The following is a 19,612-nucleotide window of genomic DNA, read 5'->3' as shown; positions in this document are numbered from 1 at the left end:
TGAAGCAGGCACCGTGAAGCAGTAACCTGCTTCACTTGTGACCACTGCGTTCAAATAAACACGCATTTGTGAGCTACTTCCTACTTTCGGTGGATTGTGACAAACAAACTCAATATTGAGAATTCCTGGGCCATAACTGAAATCCTAGTGCAATGTTTTCTCATAAAAGAGACAGCAGCTTTTTTTACGTAGAAATATAAATACGTGTAGCACCCAGCTGCGAGCTACCAACTGGCGAAGCCCCCTGGCCATTTCTAAAACCCCACACCGTATATGTGCTTCTCTTATCAGACCACTGTGGCAGCAAAAGTGCGATAAACATTTTTCCTTTTAGCAAGCCATGGTCTCTTTGGCTGTTCACACGCACTGTTTGACAACATGGCATTCTGTAAACGGCCTCCTAGAATATCCTGGTCTCTTTGAGATCACGGGTACAGCGGAGCAGAAGTTTCAAACAATGGATGTTTACGGCTGAGTTTAGCTCTCCATGAAAGGGAGGTCGCTCGATGATATCTGCACCGACTGTGCTATTTCTTTCACATTTCTGGCATAGAGATACAAATGTAGATGCTTGTGCACATGGCTACTTATGTCGTGAGGAGCATCACGAAAGAAGTGGTGCCTTTTTTTTATTTTGTTCTCCCATGGCGACAAGGCTGTAAAACATGAGCCTGCATGCTTATACTTAACCCCATTATGACGTTATGCTGCATCACAACCCAAGTTGAAAAAAAAATGTGCGGCGGGCACCTGGGCAATTCGCTCCAACGACGTGTACTCTTTTCCCATATTGCACAGTGTGCCCATGAGGCACTGTAGGATTGCCTGAGAAAGGTCTGTTGGTCAGATATTTTTTTGACAGACTGAATGGGTTTAAGATCCCTCTGTGAAATTTTGATATCAGTAAGTTAACTTGCGGTCAAGGATTGTTAACCTTCAAGACGCATACAGGCTAGAGTTGGCGATAACATTTGCCATAGAGAAAAAAAAAAGTATTTGACTTGTTTTTTCATCAGCAGCGCAAATAAAGATGGCTTTACCCACTACGTAACAAAAGCAGGAGATTATGTTATGTAAATGTTACTATACAAAACTAAATTTAGACCACTCCCCACCTCACTTCGTAGTTTCGCATGTTTTTGTTTCTTTTGTTTTCTTTGGGCGTCTGCTACAATGAGAACAAAAAATTACAAGGTTTGTCATCTGTGTTATCGTCTGCTGGGATGAATGTGAACAAGACACGACTACATGGTGTGATGCGCTTCTTATCCTGGTTAATAAAGGCATGCACTGATCCCGAAGGCATTGTATTGTACAGGTGATAAAACTCAAAAAAAAAAAATTCTGCAACAGATATTTATTCTCTAACGATATTGCAGGTAACTTAAGGGAGGAAGGTACCTGCTAATATAGCCACATTTTATGGCATGCAGATAGCCTAGGATAACGATCTGACTGAATCGAACGATGGGATAAAGGCGAGTGTGCACATTGTCTGCGAGAAAGTAAAAAAAAAAAGAAAGAAAACATACCATTAAATCCCTAACATCTAGGACAAGATTAATTCCTTCACATGTTCAAACCAGCGGAAGGTAGTATAGACCTTTTACAGCACCATACCCATTGGTGCTGCCATATTTGCTCACGTGACATTTTATCATTTATCAGCACAATGGGAATCCTGTGAAGGCCATCGATGTGAAAGCAGCTGTTCTTTCGTCATGGTTACAGAGCCCAAGCATCGTGCAGCCTATTTTGGGTGCTTACACGTAGATTTTTAATGATAAAGTGACCCGCCGTGGTTGGGTAGTGGCTTTGGTGTTGCGCTGCTAAGTCCGAGGGCGCAAGATCGAATGTCGGTTGCAGTGGCCACATTTCCATGGGGGCAAAATGTGAAAATGCCCATGTACCATACATTGGGTGCATGTTAAAAAACCCCAGGTGGTCAAAATGAATCCGGAGTCCCCTGCTACTGCGTGCCTCATAACCATGATCTGGTTTGGCTCGTAAAATCCCAGAATCTTAAAATATAACAATAATAAAGTGCATCCTAGAAGGTGATTTTCGAAACTTTCATACTTTCGAAATCACTAAAGTGTCGCCATTTGTTCTGTCATGTCGCTAAAAAACTTTGTCGGTCACATAATAGTAAAATTTGTCGCTAAACGAACAAGAAAGTCACTAAATCTAGAGACAAAATCAATATGGCAACGCTGGTCCACAGGGCCTTATGAACTGCAGAAGGGGATGTGAACTTGTGTTTGAAATGTGGTTCTGGCGCAAGGAAAAGTAAGCGTAAAGAAGTCCTGTCCCCTCTTTCTGCTTAGTTTTCCTTGCGCCAGAACCACATTTCAAGCATGAACCAACTAGCCAAACATCGCATTCTGCTGGATTACATTTCTTCTACAGTGGGCCCTTTTCAATAGTCTTCCAACACTCAAGCTGAGGATTATGTGGGGCAGATTGCTTCTGCTACATGCCGTGCAAGATTTTTTGGCGCTCCTTCTGCCTCTTCTTTTTTCCGCTTAGTTTTCCTTGCGCCAGAACCACATTTCAAGCCTTATGAACAGTTTGTTAGCAGGCAATGGCAGGCAAACATTGTCTGAAAGTGCTATTTTGTCTGCAATGTGTGACCACACAGTAGCAACAACGGCTACGAGGGCTGCTCTGGACTATTTGAACATCACTGGACAATTCGCAAGGCTTTAAGGAAACCACTGTATAATTGCATATTTGCATCCCTTCTTCCTGTCATCATTATCATGTTTCATCACTCTTTTTTGCCCCCTTTTTCCCCAGTGCAGAGTAGCAAACCAGGGCATACTAGCTCAGGCCGACCTCTCTGCTTTTCTAATAAATTATTCTCTCTCTCTTGTCTAACCAATTCTGAACGGCTTCTTCAATAAGTTCTGGCTCGACTTCAGGTCCATAATGGTTGGTTTGGTTCTGATTCAGCTGAAAGTAACGGTCCAGCTCCCGTTTTCGGTTCAGATACTGGCCAGAATTGAATTGAATATATCAAATATTTGTTTAATATTCTGCAAATTATATACAGCCTTTTCACCATTAATATTGAACAATTTTCACATCCTGGTACTCATAACATTTGGAAGTTTCTGTCATTACACTGCACATTATAAATAGGGTCCTTCGTTTTAATGCTTTATATTTTTGAAATTCTAGGGGTAAAAATCTGATGTTATTTTTAAAGAAAAAAAGGAAATCGGGAAGAAATTATGTTTTTGTTGTCTGGAAGGAAAATTGGAGAGAAAGGGTAGGTTTTGTTATCTGGCAGCCCAAAGTTATGGGATTTTTTCATAACTTTTACAAACGATTAACATAAGCAGTGGTCTCCTTTTGGACACGACGTTCTATTTAAACAAGCAAAATCACTCACAGGAACATGTAATGGCAAATAGAGCTGCTTACAAATCATGTGAGAAACACCCTCATTGTCAGGCATTATAAATATGTCTAAAAGATACCACATTAACAAAAACAACAAATAGAGACTGGTTTGGCAGTGCCTTTAATTTGTTCTCTGCACTTTTTTAACGACGCCAAAAAGTACAAAAAGTAGCATACATGTGCATGCTTCGCAGGAGGTGTGATGCTTTTCCTTATCTTGTAAGGCCCTTGTTGACATACATTATCACATGCATTGGGAACATCTCTGTGTCCATCCTAGACCTGTTGGACTTTTCCTCCTTGCCTGTTGTTTCCTTGCTTTGCTGGATCCCAATATACACTCTAGCAACAAAATTAATGGAATTACCCATTTTTAATGTAATGCAGTTGGGTAACATCATCTCAATGTCACAGCTACTGTTTGCAATGCAGAGCAATGTCAGCCCTGTGTTATTTCGCTTCCTAGCACATTACCAACGTTTATTTGTATGAGATGTGCAGGAAGTGTGACACAATGCAACAATATCATATTCAATTAAATGCAGCTGCTGTAAAAAGCAACAAGCTTTCATTCACACAACCTTGTTAGCAGCTGAATATATATTTTATGTGGGTTATTGCTTGAGTGTTAAGTGAAAACGAATCATATACCATATTTATATATTAATATTTCATTAATATTATGATATAGCTTAACCACTTGCTCATGAAAGGTATGCAGCATTCATTTTTTTTTAACATCTGCATTATTTTTTTAAGGAAGGGCAAACTTCTGCGAGAAATCCTATTTAACCTGATTTTAATAAATTTTGTTCAGGGTGCAAAAATTGGGCATTGGGTTTTACCCCAAGACAAAGGACCATAATTAAAAGCATGCATTAGAAAAGACACAAAGGAAGCATCAGGAACAACTAAGGAGTTCGTTAACGAACTCGGGGCTTTTCAGAACATATGTGGTAATGCATTGTCATATAAAGTTTAGAAAGACAGCCTTGTGGGCTAATTAACATCTGTGTATATCTTTCTAACCAAACCAAAAAAAAGTTGCAGTTTTGCCCGAAAGGCGAAGCATCGATTGTGATAGCAAATTAGTAGACAGCTATACGAAGTAAGGATAGTAGCTTTATCAGCCATATAAACTCATAAACATTAGCTTACTAACTAAGTTAACAAGCATGGTGTCAGGTGCACACAGGCAAACATAAACACATCTCACTCTATGAGTGCAGACACTCGCTGTCGAAACGCTGGGGTGAGGAAGAGTGGCAGCAGCAGTGAGCAAATTGACCTTCGTGCTGCCCTTGCTTCAACGTGAACTATACTCCATCTCGCAAGCTGGTTGTAGCACTGCCAAAGGTATGAGGCGTACATGGCAATATCCTTGCGCAGCAGTACTATATAGTTCTGGGCGTAACTGGCTGATTATTGGCTACACTAGGGAGTTTTATTTTTGCTTGCTACATGATATGGTACAGCGATACGTGACATTTTAGGACATTTGTGCATGCACTTTGTATACCGAAAATTACTGTGGCAGTTGCCAGTAGCCATAATAGCCACCCTAACCGTGGCAACATGGCAGCGCCCATACAGTGCCGACCACCCACTTCGATGCAAATTTGCGCTTGTGACTGGCTCTCCACCCTGTCAGCAAGAAACAAGCGGCAAAATCCGTAATCACCAAGTCTCATCTCAAGCTGAGGTCAAATCATTACGTATGTTTTTTGCGTGATTATATAGATCGGCTGTTTGTTTTCATGCTGCTAGGACTACAGACGCGGCATTGAGCCATAAAACTGGTTTGATTTCTAGTTAGTAGATGGCGCCACACCATTAACATGGGTGATACGTTGACGATGTGGAACGCTATGAAAGTCTAATTTACTACCCCGCTCTAGCATGGTACATGATGAAGGCAGCGAGCAAACGCCAATTAGACACCGAGCAGACGCTGTGGTGCAGATGAACATTTGTAAGTGCATTCACACGTACTACTTGCTAAGGAGGCTACAAGGTAACTGCAAGGAAAACGTACAGGTAAAGCGAAGCCCCGCTGTCGCATGCATGTAAGCGCAGTTTATGGTTATGGCATCAAAATATTATGCATCAATCCACCAACCATGGCGCATGTAACTAGATGGCAAGCAGACACTGAGCAGACGACACGGCGGATGAGCACATCTCGAGGTGCATTCAGCCTTCCTGTTGGCTAAGAATTCGTGTAGCTTCCACAGTGCTGGAACCAGCTTGTGAGATGGAGTATTAGTGGCGAGAACACAGCGCACACGAAGCTATGAGCCCCCAGCGAACCTAGACGCCTAGACTCTACTCGTCGCAGATCACTTTCACGATAGGGCCTGTACGGCCTCGCCATATGCAGTAGCTGCCGAAATAGGAAACATAATTTTTACTAACCTTCGTGTTCCTAAAATTTTCGTGGTACCATTTTCTAAGCATTGTTTACCTGGCACCCTGGCATCTGGCTTTACAAAATAAAGAACTGCAAAATAACTCGACCAGAGGGCCGTTACTATGGATAAAACAACCTAATGACAGTGGCCACGAATGGACCAAAATCAACTGGACGCACACAACGCGTTGAAAGAAACTGCGCACTTTTAGGTTTCAAGTGGCACTTGTGCAAGGGCACCTCGCCAACTCGAGTGAGCTGAAAAACGAATAACTACTCGTTGCAACAGCAACTTTATTTTCTAAAGTAATACAGCGCGTGATGCGCGGCGGCGGCCAGACAACTTGCCAGCAAGCATCGGATGCATGGGAGAACCCATGTGAATTAGGGGTAGCTAGCACACGTTAGACAACGAAAAAGAACACCGCATTTTCTTGGTCGGCACATACTGTTTTTGTGATACACCCTCAGTCAACTTTCGCCAGAACGTTAGTTACCAAGCATGGTAATCTTAGAGCACATTTGAACAGAATAACTTCAATGTGCGTGCATGAAAAAATAACTGACTTCAGCCATTCGCACTAGTTCTAGCACACCGACTCGAATATGCACCTTTCGTTCATATCTCAGTTTGATCATGGGTGCCGAGTTCGTCACTGTGCGCACACTGGAAACAAAATCTTCTGAACATACACGCAACAAAGCTGATGGCGTCAAGTCCTTTCTGTTTATGCTGGCAATCCAAAGTGGGTGCATATCTGTAACCGCAGTGGCCGAGTCCATGAAGTCGCTGCAGCTGAAGAAGCACTTCACATTTGCTTCCGAAAGTTATTTTTGCAGCCGAATACAGTGCAGTGATAGCTCATTGACATTGAGTCATCTGACATTGCAGCAAGCACAGACAGAACACGTTAGAATCGGACTAATTCACAATGACACCGCTACTGTTCCAAGCTGCCGATAAGAGAAATGGCAATCGACACATACCAGTGCGAGGAGGAGAGCGGTGCGGCATGCTGGTTCCAGGCTACGTTCCTCCTTGCCGATAAAACGGTCTATTCGCAGATGTGACTTATATGCCAACTTTTTCTTTAAAACTCATGAAAACTGGGGCAGTGCGACTTATGATCTGGAAAGTATGGCGTTAGAAAAATATATTGATTATTTAACGTTGACTATTCAATTCGTGATTTGAAAGTTTTAAGTATTCGTATACCCCTACAAAGGTGGCAAAAAAAAAAACACATTAGAGTTTTTGTCTTTATTGTAGGTAACTGCCTAACGAAATATGGGTCGCTACAGCTTCTTCTTGTATTGAGGGCCTTGGATAGTTGCTCGCTACATTTCAAACACCTTTTTCAAATGCCAAATGCGAGGGTGTTGTGGAATTTCTTCATAATATTAAGCAATAGCACTCTATTCACTGGTAAGTCATGACGTACCAGGGTGTCTACCAACCTGGAAAACCGGGAAAACAGGGAATTCTCAGGGATTTTGAATATTCTGGAAATAATCAGGGAAAACTCAGTGAATTTGCGCCTCTGTCAGGGAAAATTACTAAGTTAGCTGTAATTTTATTGAAATGGAACGAAAGTTGCGGTAATGGAGGGAGGGAGGGGAGACGACGTTTAGCTGCGGCACCAAATGCGTATTTATATGATGATGATGATAAAAATGTATTTATTGTAGGATGGCTCGATTTATATAAAAATGTTGTGAAGCGAGAAGGTGGTAAAGACTTCGGACGCTGCTCGACGAGTGTCCCGTTCTGATCTCGTCGAAAACCTCTGAGCCGCTTCCAGAGGCACCGGCAACATTCACCAACGCCGTTCGCATTCGGTGCAAACGCGTGCAAAACGCCGACGGCGTCGACAACAGTTCTGCGCGTTGCTGCTGCTGCTGCATGTCCAAGTTTATACAGCTGATAAAACTACTATCCTTACTCCGTATAGCTCTCTACTAATTTGCTATCACAATTGATGCTTCGCCTTTCGGGTGAAACTGCGGCATTTTTTTTAACATGCTTACTAAAGAGTGACAGCATGATGCTTACTAAAGAGTGACAGCATCAGGCAACATAGTGTCAGCCCGTCTTGATATAAAAGGAAGTTCCATTTCACTCAGGGAAAACCTGGAAAACTCGGGGAATCTGAAAATGTCAACTTGGTAGACACCCTGTGTACAGAAATTGAGACAAGAAAATTTTACATAGTGAACATGTTTGACAGAAAATCATGCTACACTCATGCAGGCTGATGTATTAAAATGAACTCGGATGAATAAAAGCATTTGCATTTTTGTTCTCGGTAATTCAAATACTTAGCCTTGTAGAGTTGAGTAATGAGTAATGCATATAGGTATGTGCATTTGTAACCATGAGTGAAATTGCTGTCATTGGCACTGTGACGTAGATGTCCAAAGAACATTGCTCGTGGTGCTATTATTGGTGAACATTCATTGTCAGTGTGCCTCCTGCTTGTAGGTTCTGTCGTGCACTATGCAAAATAACTCACATTTGCCAAGTCATGCCTTGTTAATATAGTACTGTCTTTCATGCAAGCAAAGCTGTGAACTTAATAGATCTGTTTTGTTGTAGCAGTACATCTTGCACTGGTGTGCACATTCTCCGAGATGACATAAAAAGTTGCTGCATGCATTTTATTTATTTTATTGCCATTTTATTGCCATTATTACCATTTTTGTCTTTCTTCTTGCGTGCATGCAGTGACATCTACTGCAGTATTATCTATGAAGTAACACAAAGCTATAGCCCACTACAATAAATAATGTTTCACCCAGTTCTGCCCTTATGCTCTGTTAGTCTGAAATTTAACTCTTAGGTGTGGCAAACAAATAAAGACACAGTGAAGCATTATGCTTTATTTTCCTCTTTATTTTCCAGCTCATTCATCTGGCCATTAGAAATACCCATGGATCAACACATGTTGGCTACCGGCTGGTTTTGCAGAAGGTGTTTCGAATCGAGAAGGCATCCTGCAATGAGCGCTTCGTCTCTGTTGGAAACCATGTAATGCTGTGGCACGGCTCACGGTGCTCAAACTTCACGGGCATTCTGAGCAAAGGACTGTGCATTGCCCCCCCGCATGTCCCGGCCAATGGCTACATGTTTGGCAAAGGTGTCTACTTTGCTGACTGTGTCAGCAAGAGTGCAAACTATTGTTACCGGCAACCAGAGGAAGAAGGGCTGCTTCTTCTTTGTGAGGTGAACAACCTTCCATTTCTAAGTAGCGACAAAATTGTTTAGCACCACAGCAGTCTCCTTTTCTCCAGCCACACCTCATTGGCCGAACTACACAGATGGCGCACTCTGGTAATTGCAATCAAGGTTTTGTGCTGGGTGACTTCAGATGAGGATGAACAAAAAAGGGCAACTCATCAACATTTTGTACTTGCTTGATAATTTTATGTCATTGCCAGATGTCTACGATACATGGATAGACTTAATTTTGCTCAAAAAAAGGGAAAAAAAGAAAAGCAGATTTTTAATTACTCTAGACTCCTGTTAATTCGATCCTGACTTAAGTCCTGGCCGGCACACATACATTTATATGAGCCAAGCCTTTCGTAATTTCGCCCTGAATTTTGCCCTTGCCAGGTAATTTAAACTTCACTGACCAGGGGCTGCACATGCCTGACCGCAATGGCAACCTTAATTAGTGACTGCAGTAGCTGCAACATTGGTCTTGGCAGCACTAGGAATCAGTAGATGCATCATAGACAAGCAATCTTCCGAAAACTCAAAATTTCGGCTTGGTGTGTCACAGAGCCAGTGTTGTCACAAGATGACGACAGAACAAGTTATTGGTAGATTGGTGATGGCAATATGCGGATTTCATCATTGATCCTCATTCAAAAGAAAAGTTACTTTATTTGCTAAGCAAGCTGTAACAGAGCCGCGTGATTTGTTTTCAGTGTCTTGCATGTTTCACAGCACAAGCTGGTGTAGTGGAACTAGGCATCGGTCACCATCTCATTTGTGATGGTCGCAGTCATTCAAGATGTGCAGAATATACTCGTAAAACTCAGTGGACTGCTTGTAGGATGACATGTAAATGATAGACGTAAAGTGTAAATAAATTTTCAGTCAGTGTAAGTAAACCCCGCAGGTTCATCTTTGCCTGATTGCCAGAATCGAAGGCATGCTACATTTTTCTTGTTATAAAATCTGGTGTATGTTACTTTTGTGTGCACATTGTTTTTTTTTGTTTTTTTTGTTTTTTTACATTGAACCCTTAAATACTAGGTGGTGCATGTTATGATCAGGTAAATATTGCCAAAGAAAGCAGCAGTGTGCTTGGACATTTTTCCTGCCTCTTTAACATTCAAACACCGGATAATTTATCAATTACATCTGTCCTGTCAAGGTCAAATTAATGAAAGTTCACCGTAATCATAGGGCATCAGAAGGTTAAGTGTTGCATTTATGAATGCTACTTGGTTTGCAGAGATTGACAGTGCATTATACTTGAAACATGCTATCGCGAGATGTTTGCAAATCTTATCTGTGCATACATTCTATTCAACAAATAATTTTTAAGACAATTGATAGCTTACATCTCTTAATTAATAAATTTTCAAACATAGCTCATAAAACCATTTTATTGTAAATTTGCACATTTGTATCTTCAGATGTACATAAGCTAGAGCTTTCAAGCTTTACTGCTATGTGCGACATTAAAATGCACCTACTTCCTCCAGTACTTCAATATGTCCTTCAATACTACTTCATTTCTAAACCTAAAGTCCTGTACTAGTTTATTTCTCCAAGTCTATTTGCATTTATTTTTACAGAAAAAGGCTGAAACTTCCACTTTTTTTTATTTTCTGTCTAAATTGTGACTGATCATTACGCCACTGCCGGTTGCATGATACTGGTTTTCTGTATTTTGTCTGTTTTAGAAGGGGGGGGGGGGGAGGGGGCAAGAAAAGTTCTAGACATATTTGACAGCACCGGCTACATCCGGCTTTATTGTGCCAGCTTTATTGCTGAACAGTTACAAGCTGCCAGAATATTAGTAGTATCTCAGGAGCTGCTGCAGCAATTTTAACCCTTTTTCTACTGCTGAGTATAGTTGTCATGAGGCCACATTTCTAAACATCTGTGGGAACATTGGTGCACTTTTTGTCATTTCCTGCTGCACGGAAAGGGTTAAAGGCACTGTAAATATTAGTATAAGCTGTAGTATTAACAAATTATACTTCTGCAATAGTGAAATGGCTGTTCTTACTTTGTGAGGAGGCTTGGTAAGCTGCAAAGAATACGAAAAATAGGTGGCAACGAGGCCCTGAAGTTTCTACATAAGCTTACCATCGTGTGTGTCATGTGTTTTGACAGCATGTACTATCAGCATCAAATGAAACTTGAACAGCGGAGCGCGTGGCGCAAGCATAAGTGAAGGTATAGTTCGTGCCGTCCAGTCATCACCATTGACAGGCGCGCACATCCGGTTTGGCCGCACTCGGAGGATTGCTCAGCAGTGTTCAATTGGACATTAATGTTTTTGTATTCACAACTCATCAGAAGTCCTTATGTGTCCTCGGATTTTTTTACAGCGAAGCTGTTATAGGCTAGGTTCCAGATTGCGCCCAGCAACAGAAGTAGATCAAGAATTTTCGGCTGTGGCAGCTTCCCGCCAGCTGTGCCTTAGCACAGGTGTCAAAACGGATGATGGATGGCCCATTGTTTTACCCCTCGCCACCACCGATGCCTCTTTTTCAAGTGTCGCGATACTCGGCAGCGGCACGTCCCACCAATCATTGTGCCCCATTGTCTTGTGATGTAGAGATCGCGCTAGCGCTCTTATCAGCAGTTGCCCTTTAGACTCGCCATGGGATGGATGCTCGTTTAACCACATCTTCCAGGATTCTGACGATGCCGTGCAGTGTGCTGCGGCTATGAATGCTGTGGCTCATACGCTAGTCTGGGGCGACGGGGCAGACTTGGCGCAGCAAACGCCCTACTTGGCCAGTGCGCTGGGCGAAAACAAGACGCCGGTGTCCTTGCTCTTTGACGAACATGCCGAAGACGCTCAATATAGTCAATAGTGATAATATATAGATTCACTTTAGCAGACCCACCATAGTCACAGCTTCGCTGGCTTCCATCTTCACAGCTGTGGAAGGGCCGTGATTTTTTTTTTTTCCTCCAATAGCAAGAGATGCTCAGGATGAGGAGCTGACCTGTTGCCAATGGCTCAATAGTGACACCAACAGCCATTGTCATCATCATCCTAACAGAAAAGACTGACAGAGGGATGGCTACAGCAAACCTAGTTGCAAGCTCTTAAAGGACCGACAACCACTTTTTGTGATACCTTTTTTTTTTTCTTCTTCTTCTTCTTTTAGTGCAATAAAAAGATTACTGGTCAGTCTCCAATCCTGCAGGGGTAATACGGAAAACATTGCGGAACTTCTTTTATCAGAATTTTTCTATCTGCAGTTGTGACCATGATCATGAAGTTATATGCTGAAAACAGTGATAGGTGAGCGCGATAGCAATTGCACACCTTCATTGGTGGGAAGCAGTATAAATTCTGCAATTTTAAACTGTAAGTATGGTGAACTTGACAGCAGACTTACGTACAGTAATCTGATTGCATACATCTCATGTACCAAGGTTTCACTGCCAGTTCATGCCACTTATCATTTTTTGCAACTTTCTGAGCCCGTTAAAAATATAATTTCTACTTAAATTGTAAACAGCATGCTCGATTCCATCACTATAAATCAGTCTTTTCATTTTCACCAATATCTGATGACACGTTCTAGGTGGTTGTCAGTCGTTAACTGGCTGTTGCAGTAATAGATTTGAAAGTAATAGATTGGTGGGCCTGGTGACTGTACCATGGTGCAGTTCGCTAACCGTTTCACTCTCGAATTGCAGATGGTCGTCTTATCCCATCACCAACCTGCTGCTTCCTGTTCTGGCGTGCGCATCCTCAGGTGCTTCGTCGGGGCAGGCTTTCCCTTGTCACGAAGAAGGGGCGGCCACGTGCCACCCTTTGCCCAGTTTCAACTTGCGATCACCATTTCCATCGGCGATACCGTTTCAATGCAACCTACCAACCCTGGAGCTAACTTGGAAAGAGCCATCGCCACCAACAGCAACAGCCCCGCCTGCTATAAAAGAACAACCACCGTCGACGCAGCTCTGTAGGCCTGGTGACTGTACCACGGTGCAGTTCGCTAACCGTTTCGCTCTCAAATCACAGATGGTCGTCTATCTCATCACCAACCTGCTGCTTCCTGTTCTGGCGCGCACATCCTCGGGTGCCTCATCAGGGCAGGCTTTCCCTTGTCACGAAGAACGGGCGGCCACGTGCCACCCTTTGCCCAGTTTCAACTTGCAATCACCATTTCCATCGGCGATACCATTTGAACGCAAACTACCAGCCCTGGAGCTAACTTGGAAAGAGCCATCGCCACCAACAGCAACAGCCCCGCCAGCTATAAAGGAACAACCACCGTCGACGCAGCCCTGTGGGCCCAGTGACTGTACCACGGTGCAGTTCGCTAACCGTTTCGCTCTCGAATTGCAGGTCAAACATACGCACTTTTTTGGTACAGCTCTGGTACCTTCTGGTACAGCTCCCGAGCCCACAGTGTTGCGTTGTGATTGCCACTGAGTGCATTCATGTCATGCGTGGGCTACTAATCCTATCAGGCGACGTCGAAACTAACCCTGGCCCTGCCAGCCTGGACACTGTACTGGCTAAATTACAGAAAATAACCGTATGCCAAAGACATTTGTGCAAGAGATAAAGGACCTCAAACTGCAGCTGACCACAACAGGCAAAACAATCAACGACCTTAATAAGCGCATGACTGACTTAGAGGCCCATACTCAAGCCCTCATACCTCTACGCCAAGACATAGAAGCACTATAGACAACATCATCTGAAACAACTCGCCTGGTCACAGCAATGGAGGCCTGTTTCGCCACTGCCGAAAACCGATCCCGCCACAATAATCTGATCTTCTACGGATTCTCTGACCCTACTACAAATGAAACCTTCACTAAGTCTGAAGAAATATAATTCAGATCTCCCGTGATCATCTACAAACCGACATTAACCCCATAGATATAGAACGGGCACATCGCTTAGGGAAACATGCCGAGGATTGAAATCGTCCAGTAATAGTAAAATTTGCGCATTGGAAAACGAAAGATGACCTTCTGTCAAAAGGCCGAATGCTGAAAGGAACAGGTTATAGTGTAGGTGAAGATTTCTCTCGCCGGTTCAGAAAGCACGGAAGGCCCTTCTGGCTTTCGCCTAATCTAAATCAGTTTCATTCTCTCTACACTATAAAACCTTGTGCATTGGTACTAAACAATATATTTTTGACGAATCATCTAACTCTGTAAAGAAAATTGTGTAGCAATCATCCCGTCCTCTGCAAAAAAAGAATCAACCAAGACTTGCATCCAGAAATGATCTTTCTTTTTACGCACGCAGTTATCTTCCGAAGCGCGAGCTTGTATCTAGACGATGAGCAACACTAGAACAAGGTGAGAGCAGGAGCCAATGTTTTGACAAGTGGACTTGTCTTCTTCAAGGCGCCTTGAAGAAGACAAGTCCACTTGTTGAAACGTTGGCTCCTGCTCTCACCTTGTTCTGGTGTTGCTCATCGTCTTGAATTTCCATCTCCCGCATTCCCCGTGTTTTCACTGAGCTTGTATCTAATATCATATCATCAACAGGCAGCAACATACTCATTCTAAAAGTAACTTGGCTACACAATAATGGCACTGATACTGAGGTTTTGGCCGAGCTACCTGACTTCCAAGTTTATAGAACTGACCGCGTAGGCACAAGGGGCGGCAGTGTCCTTATAGCAGTTCACTGGCAACTTTTGTGTTCGTTTATTAATATCGTGGCTAAACTCGGAATGCTATGGCTATTATATCGCGCGTCAACAATTACAGTGCTACTGGGAGTTTGCTAGAGGCCCCCCCATGCCACTCCTGAATTCTGTGATGAGCTTAATAATAACTTACGACAACCTACTCTAATGCGTCCATCCTCCTTTTTGGGGATTTTAATTTCCCAAATACTATAGACTGGAGAAACTTACCATCTTCATTAGTAGGTGCCGCAGAGACAAGGAATTTTATCGACATCTGTTTGAACTTTAATCTGACGCAATTAGTTTCTGAGCCAGCGCGCATCACGCCAGAATCCGCAAGCATTCTAGACCTAATCCTGACTAATAACCCCAGTACACTCTCATCCATTGCACACCTTCGAGGAATTAGTGACCATGACGTCATTCACACTAGTTTCTCTTTTCCTGTAACACCAAATAAGACACATAAGAAAACTGTAAGACTTTACGAAAAGGGTAACTATGATGCAATTAACCACAAACTTGAAGCCTTCCTTCCCACATTTGAAGCTGCGTATCGCAATCAGTCAATACATGATAACTGGTTGATGTTTAAGGATAAGTTAAAAGATTTGACTAATAAATATATTCCAAAAGTTAACGTTTGCACCAGTAATCAAAAACAATGGTTCACTAATGCCTTAAAAAACCTAGAAAACAAAAAGAAAAGTCTTTATCGAGCAGCTAAACATAACGAGAATTCACATCGATGGGAAATTTAGTACAAAGCTGAAAACGAATATCTGATTGGCGATTCACAGCACAAAGTGTTCCTCTTATGCAACTAAACTCCCAAATTTGCTGCCCACTAACCAAAGACAGTGTTGGCAAGTAATAAACCCTCATCCAGTTCGCACCATTATGCTCACCAACGACTCACACAAGGCCATTACCGATGTTGAATGCGTTGACACTTTTAACTAATTTCATCCATAATCCAGAAGACTTAGCTATCATCTTCATTTGGCATTGATGAAATTAACTCTAAACTTTCTTTTTAATAAACACAAGGCACATGGCTGCATCGTGGTTGTCCTTTTTGTTCTCTCAGTCACTCTCTACAGAAACAATGCCGGATGATTAGAAAGTGGGAAAGGTCGTTCCAGTCTACAAAACCGGTAGCAGAAATTCTCCATTAAATTATCGACCCATTTCACTAACAAGCGTGCTGTGCAAGGTCATGGAACATGTCATCTACTCTCAAATCATTGTTTTCTTAGACTGTAATCACTTTTTTCACCCTTCACAACATCGTTTTCGAAAAGGTTTCTCTTGCGAAACCCAATTAGCTCTTTTCATTCATGACTTGCATACTAACCTTGACACCAATGTACAGACTGACGCTATTTTTTTTTATTTTGCAAAAGCATTTGATAAAGTATCCCACCGGCACCTGCTACTAAAACTTCAACTTCTGAACTTGGACCCTAACGTACTAATCTGGATAAAGGAATACCCGCTGTGGTTGCTCAGTGGCTATGGTGTTGGGCTGCTGAGCACGAGGTCGCGGGATCGAATCCCGGCCACAGCGGCCGCATTTCGATGGTAGCAAAATGTCAAAACCCCATCTCCTTTCCATACACAATTAATAACATGCCGCTAGAACCAGTGCAATCTTATAAGTATCTAGGTGTAAACCTATCTCATGAGTTGTCTTGGCGCGCATATGTCACTAACATTATCTCCGCAGCTAACAAAACTTTAGGCTTTCTGAAACGGAACCTACGGAACATTCCACCAGATGTAAAATTACTAGCTTATAAGTCACTTGTTAGGCTGAAACTAGAATACGCGTCAGCCATCTGGAACCCATGTCAAGCATATCTTATCGATGCATTAGAATCAGTTCAAAATCGTGCTGTTAGGTTAATTCATACCTCATACTGATATGACGTCAGCGTTTCATTTCTGAAATCAGAATCTGGCCTATCAATGCTTTCATGGCGACGTCGCATTTCCAGTCTTTCCCTGTACCATAAGTTCTTCTTTTCTTCCCGTAATCAAGCGCCTTACATCAGAGCAGCAGCACGCATATCTCACCGCACCAGCCATCCACTTCAAGTAGCGCGCCCACGTGCTCGGACAACCACCTTCACTGCCTCCTTTTTCTTCCGAACCGTGACAGACTGGAACGGCCTTCCCCCCAACATCGCTACTACCGCCTGCCCATCTTCGTTTATAGAACTTCTCACTGACTATTTTGTTAAATGATTATTTATGACGATGTTTGCACGATTTTATAAAAACCCACCCCTTATGTAATGCCCCTACAGGGGACTTTAAGGTAATAAACTGAACTGAACCGAAAGAATATTTTACCATTCGAAACTTGATTTAGTGTTGCTCTAACTTGAGTGTCCCTTTAAGGTGCTTTTGGCATCAACGTTTTGATTTTGCATCTTGTCTCACTTGCCAAGCCTCTGGTCTTATGATAAGACTGATTTATTTGATATTTCATAAGTTTAACCTTCCAAATAGCTAACTCAGTATTTGTCTTTAGCATCCCTTTTGAGAGGTAATATTACCAAAAAAAGTATCCTAAGTACTTTTCTTAGTGCTTTAGAACTAGCAATGCTATCTCCAAATTATAGTCGTGAGACAACCACTGTTGCATATTCGCAGCCTACACTTGGTGCTGATTAATTTTAGATGCTTCAGAACATTTCGTGCAAGGCAGTTGTGAATGGTGCTATCACAATTTTAAACTGTTCTGAAGTACCATTCATCCTTCAGAAGAACTTGGCCTAAGTGGTACTTGCTCCGAGGTATAATTGCCACAAAAAAGGATGCACATAAACTACAGACATGAAAGGAGAGAAGAACCGTCGTCAGAATTGTTTTCTTTTGTGCCTCCATAATGCACATGTTCATGCTGAAAAACAAGAAATTTGTTTCGACGTCTTGAACTTATACTCTTTCTTGCACTCATTCACAGTTAATCATGTGCTACATTGTCTAGTTTTTCTAAAAATGCAGGTGTCACTGGGAAATGTCAAGGAAGAAACTTACACCAAGTCATATGACAAGTTGCCACATGGAATAAACAGTGTAATGGGCCGTGGCGCAAACATTCCACAGGACGCTGGGTATGCCACAATGTAAGTCACTTTCTTCTTGCTTTACTTCAACATTCAGTTTTGTTGAACTTAGAGGTTTAGCATCCTGGTTTATGCATGTATGTGCACTGTAGGTTGTAGGTTTACGTGTGCCTGCCTGTAGCCAGTCGTGGAGAAACTGCAGTGCCATTTGCAGATTTTCTGCATGTTAAGCATTTGAGGGTAAACTTTTTTCGCCAGCCACAACCCCCCAGGCTCGATTTTTTTTTATTACAGATTTAAAATCTTCAAAGTGACGTATTTCAAAAAGGCTTACTGCAATTTTTTTACAGTGACCATAAAGTGGCAAAAAAATATTTTCCTTTGGTAAACATGCATTGTTTATTCATGAATACAGAGGGGCTTGCATAACTACTTATAATAAGAGTTTTAAAAAGTAGATACACTGGAATATATATATATTTCGATTCGGCATTTCGGCAATAATCCACATCGAAGGAATTGCCGCTCGACTCACTTGCAGAAGAGCAACCAGTGCACACATCCATAGCATAATCAAATCGTGTATGTGAGCACGCGAAAGAAAACTGTATGGTTGTGCGCTTGTCGGAAAAACAAAATGAGTCAATAACTTGCAGTAATCCGAGAGGCAGTCAGTTTATGCGAGTCTCAAGAAAAAAAAAAAGAACACAGGCATAACAGCATCGTTTGTATATGGCGGCATCATTTGTAATACCAGCGCCTGCCTGTGAACACATGGGAACACTGGTGAGCAATAAACGAGCGAGCATCTAGCGATGATCCTTTGAGAGAATAGAAACCAGATAGACATCAGTTTTTACGAGTGCAACAAACGGAAACAGCCCGCGAGATGAAACCAAAACTAACCGCCATGTGACTGTGCGGACGCGCGAGCGGTCGCAGACTCGCTATCGTAAACAAGCCGTGGAATTAAAACCAGAAGACTATGGAGGGGAAAAAAAATTGTATCCACACAGTGAGCAAATTCGGAATCAGGACGTTCATTAAAGTTTTACATCCATCCATCCATCCATCCACACAGTGTGGCAGCATTTGCTGGGCAATAGAGAGTTGAAATATTTCCATATTTTTCTAACATACGGACGGCACCGTAAATATACGGCATCAACCATTTGGGGCTTGTTCGTGCCGCTGTATATTTACGTTTTTGACTCTCAAAGGTTTTGGCTATAAAGTGCAGGGTGTCTACCAACCGGGAAAACAGGGAATTCTCAGGGATTTTGAATATTCTGGAAAAACTCAGGGAAAACTCAGGGAATTTGTGCCTCTATCAGGGAAAATTACTGTAGGGATGGGCGAATATAGGGTATTGTCGAATATTTCATTGAATAATTCTATGTTCGTTATTCGCTTCGATTCGAATTCATGGATTCAATATTTTCGAATTATTCAGCGGTCCCGAATAGGCAGCCAAAAGCCGCGGACGGTCGGTGCACATCTCGGAGGCTATGCTTCACGTCATGGCTGCCATACATCAACCATAAATCTCGAAGGCTATATGTTTTTGCATTAAAGAGCCTGAAATGTGCGACGCAGAAGAGCAGAAACGGCGCTAGCGCACAACCGAAACGAAGCGGCGGAGTCAGCATAGCCATAGTCAGCAGCGGAAATCGTACGTGAATGACAGCAACGACGGAACGCTTCGTGCCTATTTGTGCCTTTATTGCGTTTACCGCCGCGCATAACAACGCGTTGGCCGCGGGATTTCATAGTCGCCACCCATCATCGCGTCGATAGCTGCCGCGGTTTCTTTCGCAGCGGTTTCGTTTAGTTTCGTTTTGACTCAATA

The 19,612-nt window shown here is 42.5% G+C and overlaps 1 protein-coding gene across 1 annotated transcript in view; it reads left to right on the top strand.

Annotated features, from left to right (window-relative positions):
* The window catches only part of LOC119431128 (poly [ADP-ribose] polymerase 2), a 73,381-nt gene that overhangs the window by 23,540 nt on the left and 30,229 nt on the right, over positions 1–19,612 (top strand). Inside the window, exons 11-12 of the mRNA XM_049664343.1 lie at positions 8,721–9,041; positions 17,702–17,823. Coding sequence (XP_049520300.1) covers positions 8,721–9,041; positions 17,702–17,823 — 443 coding nt within the window. The remainder of the gene's footprint in view (positions 1–8,720; positions 9,042–17,701; positions 17,824–19,612) is intronic.

This window comes from Dermacentor silvarum, chromosome 1 (genome assembly GCF_013339745.2).
Source record: "Dermacentor silvarum isolate Dsil-2018 chromosome 1, BIME_Dsil_1.4, whole genome shotgun sequence".
NCBI classification, from domain to species: domain Eukaryota; kingdom Metazoa; phylum Arthropoda; class Arachnida; order Ixodida; family Ixodidae; genus Dermacentor; species Dermacentor silvarum.
This window is presented reverse-complemented; position numbering and strand designations above follow the sequence as displayed.